The sequence below is a fragment of the Schistocerca nitens genome, chromosome 6 (assembly GCF_023898315.1).
Source record: "Schistocerca nitens isolate TAMUIC-IGC-003100 chromosome 6, iqSchNite1.1, whole genome shotgun sequence".
Lineage (NCBI taxonomy): Eukaryota > Metazoa > Arthropoda > Insecta > Orthoptera > Acrididae > Schistocerca > Schistocerca nitens.
Window position 1 is genome coordinate 523,347,084 of NC_064619.1, and position 12,267 is coordinate 523,359,350.

At 40.9% G+C, this 12,267-nt stretch overlaps 1 protein-coding gene across 1 annotated transcript in view; it reads right to left on the reverse strand.

Moving 5' to 3' along the window:
• Positions 1–12,267, reverse strand: part of LOC126263439 (mutS protein homolog 5-like) — a 265,557-nt gene that overhangs the window by 160,316 nt on the left and 92,974 nt on the right. Inside the window, exon 11 of the mRNA XM_049960532.1 lies at positions 10,842–11,032. Coding sequence (XP_049816489.1) covers positions 10,842–11,032 — 191 coding nt within the window. The remainder of the gene's footprint in view (positions 1–10,841; positions 11,033–12,267) is intronic.

Sequence of the window (12,267 nt, forward strand, 5' to 3'; positions counted from 1 at the left end):
GTGCGGTCCCCTACGGCACTGCGTAGGATCCTACGGTCTTGGCGTGCATCCGTGCGTCGCTGCGGTCCGGTCCCAGGTCGACGGGCACGTGCACCTTTCGCCGACCACTGGCGACAACATCGATGTACTGTGTCTCACGCCCCACGTGTTGAGCAATTCGGCGGTACGTCCACCCTGCCTCTCGCATGCCCACTATACGCCCTCGCTCAAAGTCCGTCAACTGCACATACGGTTCACGTCCACGCTGTCGCGGCACGCTACCATTGTTAAAGACTGCGATGGAGCTCCGTATGCCACGGCAAACTGGCTGACACTGACGGCGGCGGTGCACAAATGCTGCGCAGCTAGCGCCATTCGACGGCCAACACCGCGGTTCCTGGTGTGTCCGCTGTGCCGTGCGTGTGATCATTGCTTGTACAGCCCTCTCGCAGTGTCCGGAGCAAGTATGGTGGGTCTGACACACCGGTGTCAATGTGTTCTTTTTTCCATTTCCAGGAGTGTATATTTCCAACTCTCCCCCTTTCTTGATTATTTTGAATGAGTCACATCTCATGGCTATAGACTGCTTATCAGATTGCTAAGCTCACTCACCTACTGTATCTTGAGTGTACTCCTTTGTACACTGTTTTTTATTTTCCGTTAATACGCTGCAGTAGCTCCAACTATGGCTTTTTATTTCCCATTAATATGCTGCAGTAGCTCCAAATATCCCTATTTAAATTGTATCTGGGTCTAGGCTGGATGATAGCACACAAATCTCTGTATGACCTTCCCATTCTTTGTCCTGTTCAATGTGATGTCGCTAACAGCCAATCTGATTTGTGCCATAGTCTGGTAGCTTATTTGTTGCTCATCATTTGTTTATCTACATATTTAAGTCCACGAGGTTATAATAAATAACACAAAGAAATGCCACTATTGTATCATCGTTGAAAATTTCAGCAAAACACGAAATCTCAACATGCATTTAACTTTGTATTTGTACTTAACGAAGCTGAAAATACCTGCGAGGGAGTGATCATGCCCCATATAGTTAAAATACCATTTTTCCATGCTTCCTCTTCTGCTTATTGTGATGACTGTAGATAGGAATGGAATCTTCTGTCGCCGGCCGCGGTGGTCTCGCGGTTCTAGGCGCGCAGTCCGGAACCGTGCGACTGCTACGTCACAGGTTCGAATCCTGCCTCGGGCATGGATGTGTGTGATGTTCTTAGGTTAGTTAGGTTTAAGTAGTTCTAAGTTCTAGGGGACTAATGACCACAGCAGTTGAGTCCCATAGTGCTCAGAGCCATTTGAACCATTTTTGAATCTTCTGTCATGCTGCACAGCTTGCACACCCATTGTATTTTAATTAATTTATGTTTGAAACATACACAGACCGTTAACCATAGTAATCCTAAATTTCATTACACAATATGTGGTTACACTGAATGTCTAAGAGACAGAGCGTGTATTCTTCTTGTCATGTATTGGATAGGTAAAGAAAATATAGTTTTAAAGAATACAGTAAAAGAGTAAGAGACTGTTACGCAAAATCTAAATAAGAAAAAATATAACAGATTGTGTGCCTAGTGGGCGTCACTCCACTTAGTCCATCCAAAACATAGACTCCCCTGAGGCTAATGGCACTTAACGTATCATTCTTGTGTACATGTGGCCTTGAAAAGAGAACATTCTGGATTCCCACAGTACTGAGTTTGTTTAACATATATATATAGGAACAATGATACACATAATACAGAAGGAAAAGGACATTCATTACTCTGCTCCACATTAAGGTTGTCTTTAGCACAAAAAGCGGTGCACAATGCTACAACTAAAATTTTTCACAAGTTCCCCAGTGACATAAAAGTGTCTGACAGAGAGCAAAGTAAAATTTGAAAACAAACATGTTTCTCCTTAAAAATTCTTCTATTCACTAGAAAAAAATTCTTGTGTTCACTAGAAGAAATTTCTATTATTGTAATATGTTAAAAGGTGGTGGGTAGGAAATACTAAATCACATCTTTATATTTAATAACAATAATAATAAAAACAAAAAAATATAAATGTTCAGCATTTAGCCATACTTACAGATTAATTTGTTGATGTTGTTGTTGTTGTGGTCTTCAGTCCTGAGACTGGTTTCATGCAGCTCTGCATGCTACCCTATCCTGTGCAAGCTTCTTCATCGCCCGTACTTACTGCAACCAACATCCTTCTGAATCTGCTTAGTGTATTCATCTCTTGGTCTTCCTCTGCGATTTTTACCCTCCACGCTGCCCTCCAATGCTAAATTTGTGATCCCTTGATGCCTCAAAACATGTCCTACCAACCGATCCCTTCTTCTAGTCAAGTTGTGCCACAAACTTCTCTTCTCACCAATCCTATTCAATACCTCCTCATTAGTTACGTGATCTACCCACCTTATCTTCAGCATTCTTCTGTAGCACCACATTTCGAAAGCTTCTATTCTCTTCTTGTCCAAACTGGTTATCGTCCATGTTTCACTTCCATACATGGCTACACTCCATACAAATACTTTCAGAAACAACTTCCTGACACTTAAATCTATACTCGATGTTAACAAATTTCTCTTCTTCAGAAACGATTTCCTTGCCATTGCCAGTCTACATTTTATATCCTCTCTACTTCGACCATCATCAGTTATTTTACTCCCTAAATAGCAAAACTCCTTTACTACTTTAAGTGTCTCATTTCCTAATCTAATCCCCTCAGCACCACCCGATTTAATTTGACTACATTCCATTATCCTCGTTTTGCTTTTGTTGATGTTCATCTTATATCCTCCTTTCAAGACACTGTTCATTCCGTTCAACTGTTCTTCCAAGTCCTTTGCTGTCTCTGACAGAATTACAATGTCATCGGCGAACCTCAAAGTTTTTACTTCTTCTCCATGAATTTTAATACCTACTCCGAATTGTTCTTTTGTTTCCTTTACTGCTTGCTCAATATACAGATTGAATAACATTGGGGAGAGGCTACAACCCTGTCTCACTCCTTTCCCAACCACTGCTTCCCTTTCATGCCCCTCGACTCTTATAACTGCCATCTGGTTTCTGTACAAATTGTAAATAGCCTTTCGCTCCCTGTATTTTACCCCTGCCACCTTCAGAATTTGAAAGAGAGTATTCCAGTTAACGTTGTCAAAAGCTTTCTCTAAGCTACAAATGCTAGAAACGTAGGTTTGCCTTTTCTTAATCTTTCTTCTAAGATAAGTCGTAAGGTTAGTATTGCCTCACGTGTTCCAACATTTCTACGGAATCCAAACTGATCTTCCCCGAGGTCCGCTTCTACCAGTTTTTCCATTCGTCTGTAAAGAATTCGCGTTAGTATTTTGCAGCTGTGACTTATTAAACTGATAGTTCGGTAATTTTCACATCTGTCAACACCTGCTTTCTTTGGTATTGGAATTATTACATTCTTGAAGTCTGTGGGTATTTCGCCTGTCTCATACATCTTGTTCACCAGATGGTAGAGTTTTGTCATGACTGGCTCTCCCAAGGCCATCAGTAGTTCTAATGGAATGTTGTCTACTCCCGGGGCATTGTTTCGACTCAGGTCTTTCAGTGCTCTGTCAAACTCTTCACGCAGTATCTTATCTCCCATTTCATCTTCATCTACATCCTCTTCCATTTCCATAATATTGTCCTCAAGTACATCGCCCTTGTATAAACCCTCTATATACTCCTTCCACCTCTCTGCCTTCCCTTCTTTGCTTAGAACTGGGTTGCCATCTGAGCTCTTGATATTCATACAAGTGGTTTTCTTCTCTCCAAAGGTCTTTTTAATTTTCCTGTAGGCAGTATCCATCTTACCCCTAGTGAGACAAGCCTCTACATCCTTACATTTGTCCTCTAGCCATCCCTGCTTAGCCAATTTGCACTTTCTGTCGATCTCATTTTTGAGACGTTTGTATTCCCTTTTGCCTGCTTCATTTACTGCATTTTTATATTTTCTCCTTTCATCAATTAAATTCAATATTTCTTCTGTTACCCAAGGATTTCTATTAGCCCTCGTCTTTTTACCTACTTGATCCTCTGCTGCCTTCACTACTTCATCCCTCAGAGCTACCCATTCTTCTTCTACTGTATTTCTTTCCCCCATTCCCGTCAATTGTTCCCTTATGCTCTCCCTGAAACTCTCTACAACCTCTGGTTCTTTCAGTTTATCCAGGTCCCATCTCCTTAAATTCCCACCTTTTTGCAGTTTCTTCAGTTTCAATCTGCAGTTCATAACCAATAGATTGTGGTCAGAATCCACATCTACCCCTGGAAATGTCTTACAATTTAAAACCTGGTTTCTAAATCTCTGTCTTACCATTATATAATCTATCTGATACCTTTTAGTATCTCCAGGATTCTTCCAGGTATACAACCTTCTTTTATGATTCTTGAACCAAGTGTTAGCTATGATTAAGTTATGCTCTGTGCAAAATTCTACAAGGCGGCTTCCTCTTTCATTTCTTCCCCCCAATCCATATTCACCTACTATGTTTCCTTCTCTCCCTTTTCCTACTGACGAATTCCAGTCACCCATGACTATTAAATTTTCGTCTCCCTTCACTATCTGAATAATTTCTTTTATCTCGTCATACATTTCATCAATTTCTTCATCTGCACAGCTAGTTGGCATATAAACTTGTACTACTGTAGTAGGCATGGGCTTTGTGTCTATCTTGGCCATAATAATGCGTTCACTATGCTGTTTGTAGTAGCTAACCCGCACTCCTATTTTTTTATTCATTATTAAACTGAATCCTGCATTACCCCTATTTGATTTTGTATTTATAACCCTGTAATCACCTGACCAAAAGTCTTGTTCCTCCTGCCACCGAACTTCACTAATTCCCACTATATCTAACTTTAACCTATCCATTTCCCTTTTTAAATTTTCTAACTACCTGCCTGATTAAGGGATCTGACATTCCATGCTCCGATCCGTAGAATGCCAGTTTTCTTTCTCCTGATAACGACGTCCTCTTGAGTAGTCCCCGCCCGGAGATCTGAATGGGGAACTATTTTACCTCCGGAATATTTTACCCAAGAGGACGCCATCATCATTTAATCATACAGTAAAGCTGCATGTCCTCGGGAAAAATTACGGCTGTAGTTTCCCCTTGCTTTCAGCCGTTCGCAGTACCAGCACAGTAAGGCCGTTTTGGTTAATGTTACAAGGCCAGATCAGTCAATCATCCAGACTGTTGCCCCTGCAACTACTGAAAAGGCTGCTGCCCCTCTTCAGGAATCACATGTTTGTCTGGCCTCTCAACAGATACCCCTCCGTTGTGGTTGCACCTACGGTACGGCCATCTGTATCGCTGAGGCACGCAAGCCTCCCCACCAACGGCAACCTCCATTTGTTGATGTGAATGTAAAATGACTTCTTCCACATCAATACAATTTAACAATTATATCTAAAAACAAAGATGATGTGACTTACCGAACGAAAGCGCTGGCAGGTCGATAGACACACAAACATACACACAAAATTCAAGCTTTCGCAACAAACTGTTGCCTCATCAGGAAAGAGGGAAGGAGAGGGAAAGACGAAAGGATGTGGGTTTCAAGGGAGAGGGTAACTCTTTGTCTTTAAATATGTCTGCTTGTGTCTGCATATGTGTGGATGGATATGTGTGTGTGTGTGCGCGCGCGCGAGTGTATACCCGTCCTTTTTTCCCCCTAAGGTAAGTCTTTCCGCTCCCGGGATTGGAATGACTCCTTACCCTCTCCCTTAAAACCCACATCCTTTCGTCTTTCCCTCTCCTTCCCTCTTTCCTGATGAGGCGGCAACAGTTTGTTGCGAAAGCTTGAATTTTGTGTGTATGTTTGTGTTTGTTTGTGTGTCTATCGACCTGCCAGCGCTTTCGTTCGGTAAGTCACATCATCTTTGTTTTTAGATATATTTTTCCCACATGGAATGTTTCCCTCTGTTATATCAATTTAACAATTAAATGAATATGATATTAACTGACTAACAAGGTCACCTAAATTCCAGCACAAACCTACATTTTCGTTTCTTATCATTGACAAATACTTAAAATCACTACAGTATTTGATCTATATAGTGGCAGACTCTGCAAGAGAGGCGCTCTGCATCACGGTGTAGCTTGCTTTCCAGGTTTCGAGAGCGTGTGTTTCTGGATGAGGTATCGAATATATTGCTTCCCCCTACTTATACCCCCCAAGGAGATCACGAATGTAAAATTAGAGAGATTCAATTGCGCATGGAGGCTTTCCGGCAGTCGTTCTTCCCGTGAACCATACGCAACTGGAACAGGAAAGGGAGGTAATGACAGTGGCACGTAAAGTGCCCTCCACCACACACCGTTGGTGGCTTGCGGAGTATAAATGTAGATGTAGATGTGGATCTATACTACTGTATAATGGCAAGTCGTTGTTTAATGTTGTTACCAAAAATCCTGTAAAGTTTACTTCAAATCTTTACACAATACTCTAATAAACATTTGGACAGACATAGACTACATATATTTTAAATATATAAGGTACATAAATATACGTACTCTATATACAGGGTTAACACTTCAAGTGAAAATCTCAAAAGGTTCTTGAGTGATTTACTTCAGATTTTTATGCGATAATATAACATAAAAATCTGGAAAAGTGCTTGACCAATTAACATCAACTTTTTACACAATCCTCTAATAAAAATTCACAGACATAGGCACTATATTCTTTTAAACAATGATTTACAGGTTTTCTGTTAAAACTGCCAGCAAGGAAAAAAGTCTGTGCTGTGTTGTGAAAATGTGTGGATTCATTAACGTTTTCACAGTCAGTTTTAACTACTGTAGCTCTTCTTTCTCTGCCAGTTTATTATCTGTAACCACTCTATCTGGCCTTAGCTGAGCTACGTGATAGACTAATGACTTTATAGCCTCATCTCTGGTGACATGCTGTGTCCCTAATTTTGCTACTGCCTCACAGTTACTTTTTTTTTTTACTTAAAAAATAATAAAAAAATCCAACATCTATGGGCGGGAGCTTCCACCCTGGATGGTGAGTAGGTGTCCTTCATTGCTGATGGAAGGCCAATGGCAGGCTGGTGGCCCCTTGAGGGACAGGCCATGTTGTCAGCAGCGTTCCACTTCCTTCGGTGATGTGGAGTCTTGGTGGCGACTCTGTCCTGCATGTGTCTTCCGCAGTAGCACATGGAGTCAGCTGTGTGTGGGGTTCACCTTGCTGCCCTCTGGTAGGGGTCAGATGGTGGCTGGTGCGACACACTTGTCCCACTAGGACCTCAGTGCTGGTGACAGCAGGCATGGACAGCAAGTTTGCAGGGCTGTGACACCAAGGTTACGCACTGGTGGCCTGGCAGCCTAGTCTCGAGCCCACAGCTGTTGCTGGCAGTGCCCAGTAGTCTTGCTGTCTAGCATGGAACCAGGCACCATGGTGCTGCTGCACTCCAGCAACAAGCAAATGCTTCTGCCTCAAAAATCACCCATTTGATATCACTCCAAGTACATCTGTTTCACTAAATCTTGGCCCCGAGTCACATTGCCCATAAAAAGAGACTTCCACTCATGTGGTGACACTGAGCTACCTGCTACGACAATGACACCGTGCAGTGCAGCTTTCTGCTGAGTGCGGCTAGCCTTGCCTCGCAATCCCCTTGTGTGTATGTTATTCTGGTCCAGATGCCACCAAACTTATGGCTAACAGCCTGCGGGTACTAATGCAATATCTCACGGTGGCTTCCTCATGACTTCATATTACTTTTTGGTAAAAACTGGGTAATGTAGTTACAACCCATTTCATTTGAGCTCCACTGTCAGATGGTTGATCTTGGAACTGAGGGCAACCCAACCTCATCTTTGCCAATGATGTACCTTCAGTGTGATATCTACTGCTCCTGAAGCTGGGGTAAGCAAGTAGGCCAGGTGTCTCTAGTACTCTAGTACATAGGGCGCGCACTATCTCTGACGCAGAGAGTCTACCCCAGGAATTGGAACATCTGAGAACTGTTTTTCGAAAAAATGGGTACTCAGAGTGGCAGATTCAACGTGCTCTCCGCCCAACCACTGCAGCACAACCTGTTGAGATGGATGAAGTCACGAGGGAGGAGGTAGGCACTGCATTTACTCCATACACAGGCGCACTCTCGGGGAAAATCGCCCGCATTCTGAAAAAATACCGGGTCGGAACTGTGTTTTGTCCTCCAAATAAAACTCGTGCACTGGTGGGGAGCGCCAAGGATGACCTCGGTTTGAGGAAGGCCGGCGTGTACCAGATTCCGTGTCAATGTGGCAAGTCGTATATTGGTCAGACGATGCGTACGGTCGAGGATCGATGCCGTGAACACTAGAGGCACACTCGACTGATGTATCCGAGCAAGTTGGCGGTCGCTGAACATTGTTTGTCGGAAAATCACGCCATGGAGTATGACCACACGAGGATTCTGGTACAGACGTCGAGATACTGGGACAGCGTTGTTAGAGAGGCCATCGAAATTCGCACCAATGACGACCTCATAAACCGCGACTGTGGCTATAATCTTAGCAAGGCTTGGAAACCAGCGATCGGGTTAATCAAGAGTACATCGAGCAAACGTATAGTTGTGACGACCACGGCGGACAGAGCCATCACACCGACGTCATCTCAGACGCCGTCGCAATCTGTTCCACCGCGCGACCGTGGCGCGGGGCGCGGACGGCGGAGGGAGCGCGCCGCGGGCGGAGGGTATTTAAATCGGCCACTGCCGCGACCGAACCCAGTTCCCTCTGAGCAGCCTTAGCGTACGGATCTCCGTGCCGGCACGTTCACAGGAGCTCAGTCCGTCAGTTCACCTGATGAGGCGACATGTACGATCGCCGAAATATTGTGCCCGTTGGACACTATAGACCGGCATCACACCCGTGGATATTTTGATTATCAAATACGCCAGGAGAAACTCAAGAATCACAGTTTATTTAGATGTTCAAGCTACTTTCAATTCACTCAATTACATAGCAGAATTTATCACCAACCTATGAATTTTGTTTATAGTTAAAACAATAAACATTTTTAATTAAACCTTAACCATTTGTAATTGGAGTATGATATTTAGATTTGTTGCACCTACAATAAACTTGATGTTATTTTAATCATACACAGCATGAACTTTAATTTTAGCTCCAAAAATATATTTGGTAGGAAAGGTTCAACAACAACACGGAAAAATATTGCAACAATTATAACACTCATTTATCTGTATGAAATTCATTATTTAATCATGCTTTCAGACATAACTCATTCTTCAACAAACATTTGCACAAGAATGCTTCAAACAAGAAATCTTTGAATAAATATATTTTATAACTTAAACATTTTGTGTTTTGTGAGATGTTTAGCTATGAATTTAAATTTCATATTTCTGATCTGCAACCACATGTTGATTTGAAATAAATCTGAAGACATTAAAATTACTCTATGTGATAGATAGTGAAACAACTCCCTCCAAATAGTGTAGCAGTATTGATATGAAGTAATTGTCAAAGTAAAGCTTACTCCAAATAGTGTAACAGTGGTATTACAGTGTAGTAATTATGAAAGTTAACTTCATGACTTACATTTCTCTGGTATATTCCAGAATAATCTAACAACCAAATTGCTGCTGGCTCCAAGATCAAGAGCTGCACCATTCTTATCCCATTCATGTTCATGTCTTGTATACATTTCCATACTGGAGGCATACCCAGATACGCCACACATTAAAAACAATTTTCAAACATGTGAAACTGCCTGGCGGATTAAAACTGTGTGCTGGTTCAAGACTTGAACTTAGGACCTTTGCCTTTCATGAGCAAGTGCTCTTATCATCTGAGCTACCCAAGCATGATTCACAACCTGTCCTCACAGCTTCACTTCTGCCAGTACGTCTCCTACTTTCCTGTCAGAAGTGAAGCTGTGAGGACAGGTCGTGAATTGTGTTTGGGTAGCTCAGATTGTAGAGCACTTTCCCCCGAAAGGCAAAGGTCCTGAGTTTGAGTCTTGGTCCAGCACACACTTCTAATCCACCAGGAAGTTTCAAATCAGTGCACTCTCCACTGCAGAGTGAAAATTTCATTCTGAAATTTATAAACAATTTGCCTGGTTTATCTGGCAAACATATTTTCAGATGACACCTGGCTTTACTAGCACATATCTGTTCATCTACAGTCAGTGACTCCTCCTCTGGAACTGAACCAAATCTTCCACTCAGATATATAAAAGTATTATCTTTCTCAGATTGTCTTGTGCATCGGCATTTGATAAATTGTCTTGAAAGTACAAGAAGCACCTCACTTGCTCAATTTTGTTGATAGTAAGTTACAGCCGATATGCTACTGGTTCATATCAAAAGCAGTCTTAGAATTCATTGAATAAATATTAACATTCTTCTATTAGAAAAGATGTTAATTTATTGTCAAAATCAATCCCCTTATATGTTCTGAGGGAGTATACCCAGAACGGATTTTACCAACTACTGAAACATAAGAAATTTTCCACAACACAGGCTCATGGGGTGCATGGAAGCAGGAGATGGTCACTTTGAGCAAATTTTTGTAAACATACATGTATTTTATAAAATGTATAATTTTTGTACCTCTATAAAGAAGGATTTTTGGACCCATGTTTATACGAACTTTTTGTAATGTTTTGATGTCAAGAATAAATCCCTGAAGTTATTCACATGTTTTCATATGCCCTGTGTATGACAGAACTGTGCTAAATGAATGCATGCAGCATGTAAAAACTGCACATATGCTGCAAAAATATCAAAATTCAAAATATTCTTTTTCTATTTATTTTTGCAAATAAACTGTGTGCGTACTCCACACACACTTCAAACAAAACACTTACCATAAATTCAAGGCCCGGGATCTTGATTTCATCATCATTAATTTCTTCTTTCCAAACTGGTATAGCTAACAAATAACCAATTTCCGGTATATATATAACAGAGCATTCTTTTACATAATCTGGCAGGTCATCTAACTCCTCCTGTGCCATTGTTGTCATGAGTGCAGGAAGACAACCATATTTATGTTTCTCTATAAAAAAAAATACAGTATATAGGTCAGTGAATGCAATAGTATTTTATAATTTTCATAGTGTCTTTTTTCATTGTCATAAATATTTTATTTGGAAAAAATGGAGAAAAGTTATAGACATCTCATACACTACTTGGGCATAAACACCAAAACCAGTAATGATTGCAATCAAGATACGTAATTCTGTCAAAAATAATAATAATTACATCAACATTTCAATTAATTTTGTTAAAACACTGTCATGTATTTCAAGTTCAGTATTCTAAATCTGATAGATACTGCAATAACAACATAATTATAACCATAATGGCTGCTACAGATTTTTTTCCATTTCTATGACTAGTTGCAAACTTGAATCACTGTTGTGTGGTACAACTGCAAATCAATGTATTACACAGGATCAATCCTACGGTCACACCATTCAGTAGACCATAGTTTTATCACCATACTTGTAACAGTATCTGCCAAAATGTACATATAGCCTCATTTGTGATGTCAATATATTATGCATATATGACAAACAAGGGCAGTGTTATACCATTTCCTGATCACAGCTCTGTAAGTCAGAAATAAAATGAACTGCAATTCATAGTTTAGTACATAGTACACAGAATACCCTGATGTTGTACCATTTGTACTCCTTACTTATCGCTGGCTCCTGGAGCTTTCAAAGTGCACCTTTTCTCTGAAAGAGCACTGTCTAGATGTTTTGCCCAACAATGCCACAGCACTACTGGTCCTTTGCTGTCTTGGTGTCTGCCGAAGTCGTTGCTGGGCTTCAGTGCTGAGTGGTTGCACAGTGCCATATAGTGGCTAAATCAATATAAAGAATTTGCTAGAAAGTATAATTAATGATTTGAAGTGTTACATCAATTCGTAAGAGAAAGAGTCTAATTATTAAGTTATTTCATGGAAAGGCAATCAGAGTTAGTTTCATGATTTATGGTTGACACATGTTGTATTTGTGAATCAGTATTTTTTTTGGAGGAACATACTAATAGTACACTGTGAATGAAAATGCTTCCAGTAGTTAGTGATTATCTGTTGAATGAATGTGGAAACACAACGTAGCAACAGTTACTTCAGTATCAATGTGAAATGAGCTTAACTGCTAAATACAAGACTGGATGAGTTTAGGCATTCTTAGGGGAGTGTGTTACGTGATAAACGTACATTAAACAAAAAGTAATTTGACTAGTATTGTTATTATTGCAAAGTGACATTTTTCAACTGAA